Here is a 20,428-nt window from a genome sequence, read left to right on the forward strand (position 1 = left end):
CGCAATATCGATTTATTTTTAGTTTATGTGCAAAAATATTCATGTAAGACAGTGGTTCACGTTTATGTTGTGTTTAAACCCCCTACTGCTAGATGGCTATGCTGAGACGCACCACTAGTGTCCTTGTCTAACAGTGCCTAGCAGTGCCTGACTTTTTGCTAGAAGCTAACAATGTAGCTATGGCTGAACTTTGGCCTACTTTAGCATATACAAATTTGCTCACTAAGAACCTGTGAACCACAATCCCAAAGTTTGTTTTTCTGTGTACTGAATTGTTTACCTAAAGTAAACGTCTTTGACTTTTATGCACATCATGTCTTTTTTTAAATATTAGTTTTTCTAAATTTATACTTTAAAAAAATCCCAATATATCGCCTTACGCACATTATTGAAATATATTGCAATATATTGAATCGTGACCCATGTATCGTGATACGCATCGTATCGCCAGATTCTTGCCAATACACAGCCCTAACACTTATCGATGATAAGATGCTGTATAATTTAAAACTTACAAAATGTATCTTAACAACCCTACCCACGCTATTTCCTGCACTGCCTTCTTTTTGTCACACTTCTGAATTTCATCTGTCAAAATCAATCTAATTAGGCAACATAAATGAAAACTCTTTCCTTTGCCTGCCATTTTGGGACAAAAATGAACGCATTATTAATGACTCATCAGAAAACAAACACTTGTAAATGCATCATGTATTTGTAAATAACTTTATGTTAAAGAATAAATTAATTTCAACTTGGCCACTGAATCCAGAGTTCACTTAATGGTGTTCCTGCACATGCATTAATATACAAACATCAACAGCTCATTAAAATGTTGAAGGTGTTGGCTTTGGATTACTGTGTGACTCTCCCAAACCATGATAGCTTTGATAAATTCAACATGTTTAGAATTCCTTTAATCATGTAGTCTCAGAGTATGACCACAAGGTGTCATCCATCTAATAGGAGACCGCACAGTTTAGCATTTCACTGCACTGAAAACATTGTTTTTGCAAATTAAATGCAAGTATTGACATGCCAATATTCAACATTATATCTAAAAGAGCTAAACAAAACTCATGTTTAACTGATGTCTTAAAAAAATATATGTTTAAAACAACAATATATCATTATAACAATGTGAAAACAAATGATGTTACAGGCACCTTTTCTGGTTTCCATTTTACTGGTCTTCTTATGAACAACAACACAGACCTTTAGGAGTCGAGGATGAGTGCTGCCTGTCCCACATAAAATATCATTCTCCATTCTGGAGCTGCACTATTTCAGTTCATCTGTTTTTTTTTTTTTTTTTTTTTTTTCCTCTGCGCTACATCCAACAATTTCTTACTCCTGACTAAACTTTATTGGAAAATGTCTCGGGGAGACTCCTGCTGTGTTACTCAATGACCTACAAAAGCTAGCCTTAAATTTGAATATCTGCAGTTATGTAAGTTAAAGGATCTAAAATGTTAAACTGAATGGTAATCAGCATGGCTTGCACATAGATTCTTGATGCTGCAACGCCTCTTACAGCAGCTAATTCAGGCAATACTGTGACAATGCTGTAACCAAGGGTCCATTAAAAGGTCCTGAATGAACTTTACTTCATAACACTTTCAGTTCTTAAATAGTGTCCGTATTCCAGGAAACCTATCCTCGCAGTGAAACTAAAACTGAAGTATGAATAAGGTTGTTTAGAGCATGGATAAATGTTTCCATGTTAAACCTGAAGCACACAGGTTTAACTAAAACATTTTTGTGTGCTGAGGCCCCGGCTCCCCACCACCAGACAGACATTTGTAGAGTTATGACCATGGGGGGAGAAGGGCCCTAACCTTCAAAGCTGACCTGAGAAGCTGCAAAAAAAAAAAAAAACATCTCAGCACACCCATTCTGCTCCCTCCAAGTCATAAAGCAAAAACAGAACAGCAAAAGTTAAATACCCCCCCCCACACACCAGCTTGAGACCCTTAACCCTTTGTTCCCGTCCGCCTCCCCTGACAGATGAAACTCAACATCTATGGAAAATTGCACATGGAAGTAATCGACATTCGAGAATTTTCAGTGGGGGGGATACACTGGAAGACATTTGATTCATGCAGGTACCCCTCAGTCAACTGACAGCTACACATACATAATGGATGTTTAATGTGTTCCAGATGAGCAAGAAAATAAGGTCACTGTAAAGGCTGTTTTATGCTTCTGCATCGAATCAACGGCGTACCCCCACAGACCCCTCTGCGTCTACGCTGGACCCTACGCCGTAGCCTGACGTGCACCTCTCGAAAAATTTAACTACAGCGACGCACGTCGCTCAGCCGTGGTTTAGTAGCTTTGCATTTCCCCTGACTCATTTCCTGGTTCTCCTTCTCCATAAACAACATGAAATCAAGGACAGGCTTAACTTTTCCTGCTAAAGATTTCCCACCGTGGTCAAAAAGTACAGGGGAGACACTTTGTTTCTCTCACTCTGACTCTAGAGTTGGTACTCGCTCCGAAGCTAATCGCCGTCACTCTCTCACTTCTCCCTCGCACTATCACCCACTCCACACACACACACACACACACACACACACACACACACACACACACACACACACACACACACACACACACACACACACACACACACACACACACACACACACAAACACAAACATCAGGCCACTTACGTAGGCTCCTTGACATATATAAAATGGACCAACAGATCCCTTTGCTCTGGACGGAGACCAATGAAGTCTATTAGAAGAACTTTTCCGGTGATGGCTGAGCGTTACTGCGCAGCCTCCAACTGAGCTCGAAGACGTAGATGTGACGTGAGCAACCTGTCTGAAAGTTGTAAGTCTTCTGGTAGCTGTGCCAAGAGAAATCTCAATCATTCCCAATCTTACAGAGACGGAGAGCGTAGGTATATGTAAGGAGATAACTAATTATTGCTAACTAAAATGCTAGTTAACATTAGTAATTAAACTTAATCAGCTAATGTGAGTTGAAACTGCCTGCAAGCTTCAACTGTACTGTAATTTCTCTACTGTGCGACAGTAAGTTGCGTGGTTATGACACAATCGTTAGCCTATTTTTACAAAAACGTCTGCTACGGAGCCATAACATGAGATACTTTTTATACATGGTTGTGTTTCTATAGAAATAAACAATGGACAAATAGTCTTTAAACGCTTCAGATGTAAAGTTATTCGCTGTCAAAGTGACGCCAAAATGAATGGCAGTCAATGGAATGCTAACGGGAGGTGATGGCTTGTTGTCATCAAAATGGCACCATAGGAAGTACGGGTTCCGAGGAGAAGCTTACCCCCTTGCGTAGGCTACAGTGAAAGCTCTGCGTGGAGCCTCTGCAGGACTTAAAGCTCCTGCAGTCAGACCAGCAGCATATGTTGTAATGTAATGTGTGCTTGTGACCCATTATATACTGCAAATATATCTTTCTTTTTTTATACGTTTTATTGGAAAATTATTTGGTAGCCAGAGGAGGACAAGAAAAAAGCTAAGATTAGACAAATGTCTGGAAAAATGAATACAATTTTGTATAGCGTCATTTCTCTCTGTTTTCCTATCCTTAAATCGTCCATTGTACAGCTGCAACTAACTACGATTGATTATCTTTGATATGAAATTTCAGTCAGAAAATAGTGAAATTGCCCGTCACAATTTCCCAGATCCCAAGGTGATGTCTTCAAATTGCTGGCTTTGTTTGACCAAGACACCAAAATTATTTGCAGTAGTGCATAAAGATATAGAAAAAGAGAAAATGTGATCTCCAACAAAAGTAGGCTACAGAGGAACCTGTTGACTTGTTCCTCATGTGGGGACATAATGTGTCAAGGACATAATGTGGGGCATAATCTGAGCTTTCTAACTGTGGGACCACACAAACACAAAAGTCCTGAAAACTGGAAGGACGGGACCTATCTCGCTGCCACAGCTCAGATCTGAAGATAAACAGAGATCTTGTTTTCCTGACCCACAACATAAGCTTTCTCAGATTTCAGCAGAGGTGTATAAAGTACTAGAGACCCATACTTGAGTAAAAGTACAAGTGCTCTATCAAAAAGTGACTTGAGTAGAAGTTGAAGTGCTCTTTAAGCACCACACTTAAGTGGAAGTATTCAACACTTTTTGTACTTAAGTATTGCAAGTAGTTTATTTTAAAATGTACTACTCAAGCTCAAGCTAAATAGAAAGAATTTACATCATCTCTGACTATTGAACAGGCAACCGCAATGAAAAGAAACACGACGCGTTCTCGGGGAGATCGTACATAACTAACGTAGCCGTAACTACACACACTGTAACCTACACAGTCTCCGTAGCGTGAGGAATTCACAAAGTAACGAGTAACTATGCAGCACATAAAAAAAATGTATCGGAGTAAAAGTATTACACTCATCGAAAATATGTACTCAAGTAAAAGTGGAAGTAGGAGAAAAAAAAGCATATTCCAGTAGAGTACAGATACAGCTTTTTAGTACTTAAGTACAGTAGTGAAGTAGTTGTACTTCGTTACTATACAGCTCTGGATTTCGGTCAACTTTATTACAACCACTAATTTCAAAGGGATATTTAAAGCTGTAGCTCAAATTTTGTTCAAAGCCATGATTCATAAGCACTGTTTTCTGGTAAAATGACCGACAATGAGCATCCTTGTATTGTTATTACATTTAAGTTTCTAAAACCCTGTTGTGACGTGTCTACAATAATGTATGTCCTGGTTGTGACTTTGCCTGGAGGGAACGGCTTTATATTCCAGAGTTGACTATGAATAATGGCGCAGTGAAGCTGGAGACACAGGCAACCAAAGCATCAGACAAGATGTTGCTCAACAAACAGGTTGTGTCAGCGTTATCTGGTTTCCTGAGTCATCTGTGTCTAAGGAATTGCCCCCCCCGTTGTGTCTTCAATGCGTCGTGACTCTTAGCCGAAGCTTCTGAAGGTGGTTTTCCCTCAGTTTTACAGAGAAAATCCCCCTGTAAATGTGTTTTACTACAAAGCAATGAAATCCTTTTCCAGGAAAAATACAAAAAGCATATACATTTTTTACACATTTGGCAACATGGTGATTTTCATGTATGTTTGCAGATATGCTGAAGGCTCATGGCAGCAATAACTCACTATAGAGAGTTACAGAGATATCAGTAGCCTGTGTACGTGCGCTTACGCATTAAATGCCTTCATTCCTAACACTGTTTTCCTGCTCTGGGATTGGTGTCCTAAGCCCTGAGAACATTTGTGTGTTTTGACCCTTACAGGTGGATATATCACTCAGCATAATAGGATCAAGTGTGATTATCCTCATTTAATTGTGAGAGGTCAAAGGCTTAGGAAGGGGCTGTGGAGAACAAAGCACTGGTTTGTTACCGCAGTATTAACTGAAGATGATCTACATAATCACTATCTGTATAATTTTAAAAGGTGCTTGACCACTAAGTAGATACAATATTTCATCCTGATTACAGAAAGCTCTGCCCAAAGTAGACAATGCTCTCGAGAAGAAAAGAAAAAAATGTTTGAAGATTTTTGTTGCCCTTCACTTTGAGAATAAATTGGTTTTAATTGTGAACCACTGATAATCTGGTTTAAAATAATGCAATAACTGATGTTTTTACAGACTTTTTATGTTTGGAGCTTTTGGAAGACCTCATTTTTTAAGTGATTTCATATTTTCTGCTTCTCCACACCAATTTCAGTGGCTGCACTTTAAAAAGGAGATTTATGGAAGAATCTATGAGAGGCCCGTTGTACTATATGCAGGAAATTTTTTACAGAGAAACCAAATTACTGTAAAATCATATGCACATCATGATGATATTGCAAAAGGAGAATAAAAGGAAAACACACCATCTCCCCCAGCTTGATGCAACTTACACAATTTAGGTATTTAGTTTGAAATAAAATAGGCCTGCAATAAAGGAGTAGATCAAAGCATTTTATTGTATGAAAAATATATCCATAAAACGGAACAATATTTACAAAACAGCTGCACCTTCACCATGATCTCCAGTATGAAAAACATCAGTATCGGTTCTCTGGATTCAGTCCGTTTAAAAACCGAACTTCACTATATACTGACGAGCACAGTGATGCGCACATCTCAACATCCTCACTGGTTCATTAAAAAGGTGCATATACATGATGAGAAGAAATACAAAATAAAAAATAACTTCTTACACACAAAATGCTTTTGTTCACAATGTCCAAACAAACTAACCTTTTTGTAGATGGCTAGATGTCCAATATGACATGAAGGAGCCTACTGTAGTGCATCCTACAATGATGAACAAATTACTTTGATCCAACCGTATCAAAAATAAATACACGATTATTGACAGACAATCTAAATGAAGTTATAATACTGACAAATATGCAGCATTTTTGTTTTTGTCACAGCAGCTCTACAGAGACGGGAAATCATCTACACATTGATAACTAGATTAGTGGGCTTTTTCAGCGTTTCTCTGTATTGGTCCAGCCAGTCTCTGAGCTCTGTGATGCGATACCCCTCAGGTCCTCTGCCACCCTGGTAAACAATCTTTCCCTCCTGCAGAATATAAAGTCTGTCGAAATAAGCTCCGTACGCAGCGTTGGAGGGGTTTTCCATACTGTCGACCACGACCGGGCAACCGGGCACCTCCAGGTGCATCAGCTGTGCAGCTTTCAGCCGGTCCTCCAGACACCGGTGTTTGGGGATCTGATAAGGCGCGTCGGTGCTCATCCATCCGTCGGAAGGGTGCGCTTCCTCGATGTACACAACTACAGAGTCTGCTATATCTGCGTTCTGCTGCACGACTCCCTGGAAAGCCTTCAGACGCGCCATGAACGGTGGTCAGGTGCAGCTGCCAAAGTTGAGAATGAGCGGTCTCTTGTCTTTTGCGTAATCGAGGATGCGGCTGCGCCGCTGATCCTCCAGCTGAACAACTTCGGTGTTGGGAGCTCCGTGTCCGAGATGCGCTGCCTTCAGAAAGTCCAGTTTATGGCCGTGCCACACTGCCTTGAGGGACTCCACGCTAAAGAGACGATTGGAGTCCGATATGCACAGCGGAGGGTCGATGGCATCGCCCTCCTGCTCCTTCATCCTGAAGAAAACCCTTTTCCTTATGCATAAAAAGTCAAGCAGCCAAAACATGACTGCTGCTATCAGAAAACGCGGCAGCAAGACGATACAGACTACTGCATTTTTAATAGCTTTAATAGTATTCATTATCACTTTGAATGACTACCCGAATGGTCTTGCGCTGTGCCACGATCTTGTGGGTTGAAGTTGGGTTACTTGCAACTTCCCCTCTTTTTATAGCACCGGCAGATTTGAATGAATCACACCCCGCCTTCAAACTGGGGCCGAGGCCTCACATGGTGGGGATTACCTTCTGTCAACTGCACAGCTTTGAGTCACAGCCAAAAGCCAAGGGTGCGGCACAGCAGTGCGTTGTTTTGGAGAGTTATCTTATTTTATCATAAAATTAACGTTTTCGTCCAAACGCTCATGATGTGTATGATCAGTGAAATAGTTTCAGTGTTCTTGGATATCATGTGTGATATTTAGCCTGAAATTGGTGCTGCTGCAGACTCTTCCTACTGCAATGACAGTGACTGTTTGCTGGAGCACATTTCAGCAGACACGTAAAGGGACTGGCCTATAAATACTACTCTGCCCTTAACTGACCCTAGTAATCTCAGTCAACACATAGGCTATTAGTCCATATGACTGAAGTTGGCTTACATGATATTACAATATAATACACTTGCATGTTTAAATTCCTCAGATGATTGACTACATTTATTTGTCTTATACTTACAAATAATATGATGAATCAGAAATGGGATCTTTAGTTAAGATTCAGAGGTAGAGAGGTGGTATGGGACATTTTTAATGCAAAAAAAAAAGTTAAATTTTCAGGAAATTCAAGAGAAGAAATATTTCTTGTAAAAAAAAAAAAGCCTGAAATCTTTGGAATGGGATACATTCTGATGAAGTGAGATATCTGGATTAAAAAAGTCTGACATTTTAGGTCACATTTTGAGGAAGAGCCAATTCTGTGAAAAGTCACAATATTGAGAAAACAATCATATTTAAGGTCTTTATTTGGAGACAGGCAAGATTTCTTTTCTTCATTTTTCTTTTTTTCATGTGGCCAAAATCCTCTCTCAGGTGCTCTACTCTATCAACTAACATTACATAAAAAGAGACTTTCCAGACACAAGACACATTAAGCTTTCTGTCTGCCAAGGTGAGGGTGGTTGCTTGTGATGTATTTGAAGAGCTGCCATCTTTAATTAACAGCCATTCTTCTCAAAATATGTTCCTATAAACTAATAAGAGCCCCCAGAAACAAAGAAAGTTGTTGTAAAGTTATATGACAGACAAAACAGAAGGACACCATCAACTATTAATGGATGGAGGAATCTCAGTATATCAGCCAACTCGGGGCTTATGGCTGGTCTCTTATTTGTCAAGAGAAAGAAGAAATACACAAGCCACACAAATGACAAGATCAGGCAGTCACAGTGAAGATTACCAATAAATGCTGAAATGTGCTGAACACAAACTCTGCTCCAATGAATTCAGCTAGTCAACATCAACACTAACTTTAAAGTTTCAGCCATCAGAGATTTTATTGTTATGATTAGACGGCAACGTAATAGAAGTTGTAACTGCCCCTATGTAATGTTATATCACAATGTTTATTGATACATATTGTGATTGTGTCATTTTCTGGAAAAATTGCAATAAAATTGCTATGGACAATTTTTTTGGCTAATCAAGCAAATTAAATACCTGACAAATCTAAGTATATTACGTTAATGCAAACATAATGCTGTGATTTGAAACTCTGCAGTCAGTCCACACTTCCTTACCACTACTTACTCCATCTTTAAGGAAGCATGAAACTTTGGAAAAACTCTTGAGAAACAATAGGAAAAAAAAAAATATGGAGAAATATGGAGGAAACCGATTCAAGGCAACTGCCCGACACATTTCAAAACACTTAAGAAAGCGCTGCTCTCACCAGGGAGCCGAAGGACTACATACACAACACCCGTGAGAATCCACCCACAGAAATAAACACAACTTCACAAGCTAAATGTATAACATGGCCACTAACTCATTTCCAGAGGAAAAGCTAAGAAAGAGGGCTAAAAGCATCTTCTTGCAGCAATATTGGAGAGCAAAGAAAATCTTTCACACATCATTGCCTGAAGTCCGCTGCACACTTCTGCGGGTGCATTGGAGTTTCAACAAGAGGGAGTCTAAACCAAAAGCAGTTAATACATACAAAGATGCAATGAAGAGATCTTAAAAGTACAAAAATGATTAGTGAATAAGAGGAGTTTAAGACGATGAAGCCACAGTCTAGTGGGTTGTTATCGCCTGACTAAAGATAATAGAGGCTCCTCTTACCTACCTTTCTCAGGTTCTGTCGGGTCAAATTAAGATGTTGCATTAATGAAAGTATTGTTGTAATTTAAGTCTGAACATATCCCAAACTAAAGTGGTGTGGTCAGACTGAGACCGGGTTATAGTTGTGTCGTCAGGTTTTTGGTCAGGTCTTTACCATGAAGCGTTTTGTAATGTTTCAGTTGGCTGCTCTTCCATTAACATTAGTTGTAATCTTAATTTGTGTCATTTTAATTTCTTACATATCCTCTGCCTTAGTGATGTCTCGGTCTTTAAGAGTCTTTATCTCGCCTCTGGTTTGGGGATTCTTTACCCATTGATGCTCCACTGCTGCTTTTTGCTCAAGAAACATTCCAGCTTAAAACATTTTCAAAATGTTCTCCAGGAAAACGCTGGTTGCCCAGTGACCTAAAGTAGTTAAACAAATAAAAAAAGCAGTTTTGTCACTTTCCTCAACAATTGCTTGGTACTTTTCACCTGCATTATCTTCTGCAATGCCAAATGTAAGTGTGTGCAAGAAGGAATCTCTGCCGCTCTCACAGTCAACTCATATTTTATGCACTGGTCATTACGGCTGGACAACTTCAGACTTTTAATTGACAGTTATTCTTTCGCAGGACTTTCGGTCTGAAATATACTCTTGACAAAGTTCATTATTACAAGACAAAAACATTCAAAAATCTCTTTTAAAGCATCATTTAAAAATTTCTTTCTGAATGATGTAATCTTTCAATTGTTACATCAATGCTAAAAGAAAGATAAACACTAATAAATCATAATCACTGAATCAAAACTTCTTCCTCTGAAAATCTGAAATTGATTTTATTACTATTTCTATTACGCCTACTATACTGCTGCCACTGTTAGTAACATTACGGCTACTACTACTTATAATAATAATAATAATAATAATAATAATCTACTAATACAACTGCTACTGCCACTACTGCTGAGTGTGAAATGTGTGGTCAGCATTATTCAGGCCAACATCATCAAATATTTCACTTTAAATGTGTGAAATATATCATTCAGTATAGATGAAATTCAGTAGGATTTCAGTGTTTTGTATCACTTTTTACCTTGAGAGAATAACCATAGTTTTATTTGCATATTTCCTAATGAATATAGAGTATTGGCTAATCATTCTTGAACCAAATACTGTTTTCTAAAACTAAAATTGGGAAGGAATAAAAATATAGCTCTTAAATTAAGTCATCAACTTGAATTAAATCGCTTTTCTTAAGCCAGTGGTTCACAACCACTGCAATGATTACTTTGCATGCCCACACAGAGATTAATGTTAATGAGTCAGTGTCGGGTCTTGTGTACTGGAGAGTGATCTGTTCAGCGTCGCTGTGCTCTATGGGGATTCAACATCTGGACACACATATTAGCCATTACTGGCTAAATGCCATTCACTGGTCTGGTGTGCATTCCAGGCATAGAGAGCACATGGTATATTGGTTAAGCCCTAATCTCCTGTTACAGTAAATACATGTCATATTCGACTGCAGGGTGGCCAAAAACCAGACATGGAGGGAAGATGTAATTTGTCTGCAGCTTACAGTTGTCGTGATGATGGAGAGTCCAATGGTAAGTTTATATCTCTGTAAAGGGTTTGTCTCGGTTTATCAGCATATTGCAAGCATAAAAGTTGAGCCCATATTCCATATAGTCATATCACCTGAAAGAAGCATGTGCTTTTGTCAAAAATGGTCAAATTAATTAATTTAGATTACGGTCCTACTTTTAGGCTCCATTTTCAGATTTTTTTCTATTCTTTATTCTTACATTCTTCTTTGTTTTGTGCTTCATGTGATTTGACTGTTCTAACACTGCAAATATTTCTTTTGGGATTAATAAAATACAGGTGCTCCATCTACCCATCAGTAAATGTGTGCACAATCTGTGCATTAAACAAAAACAATTTACATTAAACAAAAGATTTACCCTTGGCTGAAGGGGAAAAGTTGGTGTATTGATAAGTGTCGTTAGTTTTATAAATGAATAGTGCTGAAACGATAAGTCGCTTAATCACTTTATCAATCTTGAAACAGCAAACTGGTAAATCTTAATTCATTTATCAAGCACAAATGCAAAAGATTCACTTGTCTTAACATCTAAAATTGAGAAATTGCTGCATTTCTCTGTTTTCTATCACTGTAAGTTGAATACGTTTGGGTCAGACAAAAACAATTTCAAGATGTCAACTTTGACTCTGGGAAATTGTTATGGACATTTTTCACTATTTACAGATTTTTATATAGACCAAATAATTAACTGCTTAATCCCCATTAATATAATTATTGGTGGTACCGCAATTGTTTTATTGTCATTATACTTGCAATCAAATATTGTTAAGCTTGTTATAATGTGTGTACACAGCAGCTGAATAGACTTGATATGAACATAAGTGTGGCTCAATGGGTATACATTGCTGGAATAGAGCCTGAAGTGTTGAATGTCCCATCCCTTCTGCTATCTATTTTGCAAGGGCACTGTTGCTGCATCTGAGCGCTGCCAGTTGTGATTGGTTTAAAGAAATGCATACAAGTCAGAGCATTTTTACCCCTATCCCAGAATAAATAAGCAGTGTAGCCAGACCATACTCCAGCGCTGACACAGCGCTGTGGAAATCTAACAATGCGAGACTAAAATGAACATGTTTGCCTTTACAAAAAATATATGGGAACCCTTGATAAGAATGTGTCTGGTGTGCTTCACTATAACTATTTGCTGCATGTGATGACAGACTGTTTCTTTATGAGGGCAGCTCATTTCGATCAGGAGATAGAAAGATGACTCTTGTAGAAGTAATGAGTTATTGAGCTGACTCATGGTTCCTCACTCTTTTTCGGTTGACATTTTCAAAAGGATCTGTTTTCTTTTGTCCTTCAGTTCTTTCAATTTGAGGCAGTTTTCCCTCTCCGTCCTTACCCCTCCTTTCTTGTCCACATTGAAATTGAGTTAACACTTATCTAAACCCTCTTTACTTTCTCAAAGTGAAAAACAGAAGTGTTTTGATGAGGAAAACAAAAGGCTCACCTGCTGTGCCTAAATTTGCTTTGAGGAATTACGCCTTTGTTGTTGTGGCTGACAACCAGAGATGTCTTCTAACCTGCTTACTTTTACCTCCTATAAACTTTGTCGGATTCTTGGCAGCCGTTCCAGGTTCATCTGAGGACAATGCAGATCTTGGAAAAACAGCCCTTTTTCTGCTGCTTACTTATTGAGCTGGCAGGGCTCCAGAAACCACAACTGATAGAATATCATAAAGACTAACCTACAAAACAGATTTATGATAAGTTTCGATGCTGGCACCTTCTCTTTCAAGTCACTGATATCGCTCTCCTCGCACTGAATAGAACAACAGAGAAAAATCTACCTCTTCACCATCCTCCGCTTCACCTTCCACGACCCCGTCTAAATCAAAGAGCACTAGTGTTTACGCTCAACTTGAATGAACTGCTGTTGCCTGCCCTGTGGGCTGTTAGTATCTCAGCAACTGGCAGGCCAATGAGGAGTGGATAACGTGTTATAATAATCGGTATCTACCTATTGTAGTCTGAAAGAATGGAAAAAGCACAATGTTATTGAATATGTCACCATCTGTGTGACTGTAAAAGTGTCGCAGCTATTGTAACATTACACCATTGGTGACTTTGATGGCATTGTTATGTCTCTGTAGTGTAGTTGTTTTTTTAAGATTATTTTTTTTTGCATTTTTAGGCCTTTATTATGACAGGACAGCTTAGACATGAAAGTGGAGAGAGAAGGGAATGACATGCAGCAAAGGACCGCAGGTCGGAGTCGAACCTGCGGCCGCTGCGTCGAGGACCGAGCCTCTGTATATGGACGCGCGCTCCACCAGGTGAGCTACCGAGGCGCCCTCTGTAGTGTAGCTTTAGGCTTCATGCTAGTGTTACAAACATCAAACCTGGTGAAGTTTTACTGACACCAGATCTGTTGTAGGTAACGTCAGACAGAGGTCATTTCATCTTGTAAAACATTTCATTCAATCATGATGTTTCAAGTAACAAAAGGATGTTGCATATAAAATTGTAACAGATTTAATATGTAAAATAGAAAAAAGCAAACCTAAAAAAGCAGCTATATATATATATATATATATATATATATATATATATATATATATATATATATATATAGCTGCTTTTTTTCACCCAGACCATAGCTGCTTTTATTCACCCAGACCATGGTATAAATATATATATTTTATCTTCATTACTTAAAGAACTGTCATAAAACACAGCACGTTCAAGCTGGGGAGCAGAGTTCACTTTCCCGGGGAAAACAAATTACATCCACCCCGGAAATGCGTGTTTAATCCAAACCCCGATCTTTCTTTTTTCTAAACTTAACTAGTCGTTTTGGTGCCTAAACTTAACTAGTCGTTTTGGTGCCTAAACTTAACTATTGTCGCCGCTTAATGCCCACTTTGTGTCACCTCCAGCAGCTCGCTGTGCTCTGTAGCCGGCTCACAGTCATCTATTGTCAGGTAACTCAACTACCACGACGGAGCTCAGTAGCCAGCTTCACGGCTTTTCGAGTTTTTCCCGCTCCTCCAGTAGCCATGACTCCATGTCTCTATCAACTGCTTTTAACTTGCCCCATTCACATGAACATAATGGTTTTTAAAATGCCCCGTTCACCTGAACAGAAAATTGCATTGCTTGTATCTTTTGACAGCAAACCCTCCATGGATATTTATCAGCCTACTGTAAGTAACAGCGACAGTAAAAATGTATTTCACACTATTATTATGGTTAAACTTTGCAATTAATCCGGGGTTCACATGCTTTCCGAATTGTGAGTGTTGATCCATACGGACCAGAGATCAATTATGGTGCATTACAATAATTATATTTCATAATTGAACATAGACAAAGGAAAAAAGGAGAGACTCGAAGGAAATAACAGAAAGAACTAGAGTTATTGGTGAGTTCTGAGATCATTTAGAATCTGGAGTACACACGTACTCCAGATTCCACACACACACACACACACACACACACACACAACGGGTCAAACAAACTTTCACTCAGGAAACCGGGGTCCGTGCAAAACAAAATCAACTGTCATATTTTGAAATTAGCAGAGTTTTACAGAGCTAGTTCGTGACGCAATGACATCTGTGACGTCACGTTATACGTCCTCATTTTGGTAGTTTTACTTTACGTGACTAATTTAAGGTTTTACTAATTTTACTAATCCTAACCAAGGACCTTTGTTGCTTAAACTTAACTAGTTCCATTTTACAAGGTTAACTAAAGTTTTAAACTGTGCCCGTTACATTAAATAGAACTGTCACGATAAAAAATTTCCAGTGCGGTCATGTGTTACGGTCATATGTTAAAAAGGCCTGTAGTTGGCGTAGGTTGGACAGTAACTAGAGGTCTGAAGCTACTGGTGCTGTGGCTCAAGTTAGATATTTTGGATTGGCCTAGATTCTTGTGGTTTGCATCAACAACACTGTGTCTATTTATTTGTGATGCCTTTTTCTTAAAAAGCTGCTCAAGGCTATAACTATTTGTTCTCAGGTTTTAAACAACTAGTACAGAGCCCGTTGAAAATGTGCCTGTTTGGAACGGGCGATTGCTTGGCCTGTGGTATTAGTGCTTGTAGAACTCTTCAAAACCAAATTGTACCCTAAAATGACTTACAGAAGGACCCCAAACCACTTAATATGCAACTCCACTGTATAGGCTACATCTACATCAGAGGAAGACATTGTAGCCTGTAGTTTTGTTTTTTAGAAATATATTTAAACCAAACAGTATTAAAAACCAGTGAGCAAAAAAATTATGATTGTGTTGTTTATTTCCTCTTGAGAGAAAAAGCTTTATGAGAGATAAAGACAAAAAAAGGTAAGAAGTGTACCTTTAGGTTAACCTACATGCAATGTATCTGTGAATAGACCTCACTTTTAACTTGTATTGCAATTGTTATTCATCAAATCGACAAATATTTGCATAACTATTCACACAACCTTGTCCGATTCGCAGAGATATTCTCTCAGTAGTCTGGGGGTTCCTGGTAAATCTTTACTCCAGTTGTCTTTGCCCTTATTTGCACTCCCTGAGTAATGATGATGGCGAACATGTCGGAGGATGTCCTTATGTGGCTTCTTTCACTGCTGCCTGTTTGAGCTTATTAGCGAGTGCCCGTCTGTACACACATTGATGCCAGTCCTCAGGACAGATGGTGGCAAGACAGAGTCAGTGAGAAAACCTCTGACACACACAATCTCTCTCTGCCTCTATGTCTATCGCTCTCTGAAGCATCCACAGCTGCTGTAAACAATTGTCTTCATTGATTTTATTGTGTGTGCTCAATTTGCAATAGTTACTTTGTCTTGTTAAATCCCACTGTATTAAAAAGCCAAAACTGTGTTTATTTAAGATATTCTGCTGCAGTGGAAGGTTTAGGGTTTATATTATATTATATATATATATATATATATATATATATATATATATATATATATATATATATATATATATATATATATATATATATATATATATATATGTATGTGTGTGTGTGTTTCCAGGAACACTGTCTACACACATTTATTCTGGTTCGTTTGTATACAGTAATGTATACCAGCTTTTTGTTTTGTTTCTTTTCTCAGTGTACATGCTTGAAGAGTAGGAAAGGTTAATGTGAGGTTTATGTGTTTACCAAAAACCAAATCCCTAGGAGGAGAATCAAAGCACTGCTGTCCTCATAAGGTCGTTGTGCACTCAACAGTGTTTAATAGGATGTGTTTTCTGCCCTGAGTTGTCTCTGCGGGATACAGCTAAAGTAGTGGGACAAACATCAACTGGCAGCATTTGTGATGCTGGACAGGAAGGTGAAGCAAAACACTGAAGGCTGAGATCTTCAGGCGAGCCAAAGGCTGAGTAGGTTACCAAACTAAGACATTAACTAAGATGCTCTGTAAAATGGGATGAGTTGTGTAGATCTTTCTTTGATCAGCGGTTTGAAAAATGATGGCTGTGTCTATTAACTGAAATTTAGTTATAACAACAAGTTTATTTTGCAATATTTTGAAAGCAATCAAAGTTGAAAGTCACTAGTTGAGGAGAACCAAGGTTTAACTTTTGATCTTGGTCTATTTTGTGTATTATGTATTACATTGGACTGATTTTCATTATTAATTAAACTGCAGATTATTTTCTCAATTGATTGATTAATATTTTTATTTCTAAAAAGGACATCAATTGCAACTGTATGTTGCAGAGTCCGAGTTGATACATAAACAAATATCTTGTTTTGTCTGACCGACAGTCCAAAACCCAAAGATATTCAATTTACTATGATATAGAACAGAGAAAAGCAGCAAATCATCACATCGGAGAAGCTCCGATCAGAGAATATTTGGCTTCTCTGCTTTGGAAAAGAAATGAGTGAAATGACTGAATAATAACCAAAATTTATTTCTGTCAATTGACTAATCAAATAGTTAACTAATCTTTTCAGTTCATGGCACATGATAATGCTTTGTTATACACTATCATTGTACTTTGTACATGGCTTGTATTATTCCATAATACAATGATTCTTAGTTCATCACTCCTCTGAGATTTATTTTTGTTGTCTTGTTACGTTTGTTAACACAACAATTAATCTTTTTTTTATTTTTTATTTTTTTAAATCAGGGAGGGAGCAACCACGTTTTGGTAGATAGTGAGCTGTACAGACCGAAGTGATCAACACATAGACGTATACTATAGATTTTATGGGAAAATTATGTTTTTTATTAACATTAATGTTCTGAGTTTATACAGTTCATTAGCCTAGCCAAAACAAGACATTATAAGATTGGATACCCATGAAAGAGATCAGCAAGCTTGTTTGTGAGTTTTCTGTAGGTAGAGATAGACCAGCTGTGTGCGTATTATTTCCAGTTAAAAATGATGGAAACAAATAATTTCTTTAAATCACCTAACATGCTATAATTGCAAATAAACCATACACTTTTTCTCATTAATATTCAACAAGCTAAGCTGTTTGAATCTGATTGGCTAACAGCTAGCATCCTTTACCCAGCGCAGCTGGGCAAGCTCATGAATAGTAATGAGCTCAGGCAACATGATGTCAGACTGACCAGCTTTTGTAATTGGCCTGATTTCTCTGCCTATTTCTTTTCAGTGGCTAGAGCTGACAGAGGAGGTAGCAGTTCATTTTCACATTCACAACATAACACAAACACATATGGACCTAACATATGTCAAAAAATACAAGGAAAAACGGTTTTGTGTGGCAGGGCACCTTTAAAATAAAGAGTTCTTTTTACAAGACTTAAAAATAATAGGCTTTTTAAAAACCAATCTATTAACTTTGCAGCCATATTTGACCCCATACAGATGATAATTACTGTTGCAAAACATTGCTAAAACCTTAAACAAAAAGGTTAATACTGTGCATGTGTAACAGGATGTAAAAATGGTTTACTACTTCAAATCGGAGGCATAACCACGTGACTATAAAGAATGAGTTTCTTCTCTACACAACAGTGTAGAATGTTTGTCATATATTCCCTAGTTTTGTGTCATGCATAAAGTATCTGTGTCTAGCTTTCTGTGGAGTCAGAGCCCAATAAATAAACCTATAAAAAAACCTAATAAAATAAATGCTGTTCAAAAGACACATTTGAATAGAGGCAAGCTGAGGGTTAATTACATGTTTCAAGCTCACCAGAAAAAGGGCTTGCAATAACATGTTTAAATTTGTTTACAGGTTTAAATGTGTTATAGGTGATTAGAGAGTTGCAAACATCTGGAGTCACCAGTCAACAACTCAACATAAATTAAGATGATTTACTGTGAGTCCAGCTGCTTTTGAATTGTCCGATTGCAGGTGTTTAATTCAATTTTGTTTCTGCATATGTATGTCAAGATAAACAGTTTCCTTTACCTACACTTTAAGAAGATTTCATGATCTTCTTTAAAAGGGATGTGACATAAAGCAAGAATTTTCACATTATAGACTACAGTATTGTTGCACATTACTTCATTTACCGTTCAGGATGCAGCGATTAACCAATTTCACTATTTACCATGCTTTAAAACGTCATGGTTAATAAAGGGGCAATTCAAGGATCAGAGTGTTAGGGGTGCCTGGCACCCTTTTAATGTAATTTTTTAAAATGTTATTCTACTGTGTTAACAACATTATTTTGGACCATCAGGGAAAGGGAAAACACTGAATTATGTAACTAGAAAGACAACAATTCTGAGAAAACTTACTTTAATGCTGAGCCACAAGGCCATTACTACAAATGTGAGGTGGTATTACAAATGAAATTGTATTACGCATATAATAATTAATATTGAATAAATGGAAAAAACTAAAAGTCACAGCATCAAATTAAGAGATAGTTAACAAGGTACTAAGAACTAGTGTAATGAAGATGTCCTGATTAGAATGAAGTCCACTGACAAATGTAAATGTAAGATTATTGCATTAATAATAAAATATCACACTGTTTAGTTATGTGAAATCATTGTGGAGTCCACTGAAATGAACGAAGGCAAGACAGAAACTGCCATGGCATTATAACTACAGTATGTGGTCCTGATTAACGTTACCTGTCCACTGTCTCACCTGGTTCTTGCTCTTTCTCGCTTTCTGTTCCAACGCCAGCTTGCTCTCTCTCCTTCTCTCCTTCTCTATCCTCCTCTCTCCCTGTCTGTGCCGTCAAGCAAAAGACAAATATAACAAACAAACAAACAATGAGTCTTTATATTATTTAATAAGAGGAATACATTGATCCATATCCATTTATGGCATTATTCTAATTAAATATTGGGTTACAGTGGGCAATGACGTCACATAATATCCAGCTATGGAAAAGCAGACATTTCCAATATGCAGTATAAATAACTTTTGAAAGTTAGAGATTTATGTGATTTTGACTAATGTCTGACAAGCAATATTTTCTGAAAATGCCTCAGAATTTTTTTCTGAATGATCTAGATTCTGGGTTTAGTTATACGATGCTATGATTTTCCTAGAGCAGAACTCCTTACCTCACAATATATTATTTTATACAGTATTGTCAAGTTCACATTCATATTCTACAATGACAAGAGTTATAAGTAGGCTACAACAGTATGCAGAAAGAGGGAGGTCTTGAAGGTCTAGAACCGAAACATTGCCAGCTATTAAATCTATCGTTGCAAGTTAGACATTGTGCGGGAGTTTCTTTGCAACTTTTGACCTACTGGTCCTCCCTCCGACACACCGGTCTCACGTTGTAGATGTGCAAAGTATTTTTTTGGTACACCAAGATTTACCAGGGCATTATTGAAGATGACAGCTATTTTTGCAAAACTTGCCGTAAAAAAAGTAGCTGCTAAAGGAGCGAAAAACATCAAATTTGATGCAGCACCTGCAGGATCAGCAGCCAGCTTTGCACGGCTAAGTGAAGGTAATACATAATAACTGAGTTAAATTACTTGGGAAGTTACTCAATGAAACATTGACTTGATAGGGAATTAAATATAGACGTGTCATTTACAATCAATGCCGAAGCGTACTAATACCACACTGCAAAAAGTAAAAGTCCTGCATTGAAAATGTTACTTAAGTAAAAAGGTATGAAAAAAAAAGTACTTCAAGTATTAAAAGTAAAAAGTACTTGGAAGATTGTGAAAAAAGAAACTGGAAATGAAAAAGCGCTGACAGCTTCAAAAAAACTTTCCAAAAGCGTCAAAAAGAGCATTAAAAGCGTGAGTGGTTTAATTTATAATAACACATTGTACTTTATAAACATGTGTTTTGCGTGCTAAAATCTTAATTTGTAAAGTAAAAGTACTAGTAAATTTGTACTTTAGTACAGTACTTGAGTAAATGTAGTTACATTCCACCCCTGGTTACTGTGTTATTTCTTTTTTAAAAGGCAGCAATTAATAACACATTCAAATCTAAAGAGCATTCACGTGATTTTATACATTAGAAGTGTTGTGAAATTAAGGAATGCATAAT

The 20,428-nt window shown here is 37.6% G+C and overlaps 2 protein-coding genes across 3 annotated transcripts in view; both read right to left on the reverse strand.

The window, feature by feature from the left end:
- LOC120548841 overlaps positions 1 to 20,428 on the reverse strand; it is a 148,772-nt gene that overhangs the window by 101,488 nt on the left and 26,856 nt on the right. The window lies entirely within an intron of this gene.
- On the reverse strand, positions 5,931 to 7,297 carry dio3a (iodothyronine deiodinase 3a). Its single transcript, XM_039785363.1, has one exon. It carries the CDS (start codon positions 7,214 to 7,216, stop codon positions 6,431 to 6,433), a length of 786 nt encoding a protein of 261 aa, XP_039641297.1. The 5' UTR covers positions 7,217 to 7,297; the 3' UTR covers positions 5,931 to 6,430.

Source organism: Perca fluviatilis, chromosome 20 (genome assembly GCF_010015445.1).
Source record: "Perca fluviatilis chromosome 20, GENO_Pfluv_1.0, whole genome shotgun sequence".
In the NCBI taxonomy this organism is placed as follows: domain Eukaryota; kingdom Metazoa; phylum Chordata; class Actinopteri; order Perciformes; family Percidae; genus Perca; species Perca fluviatilis.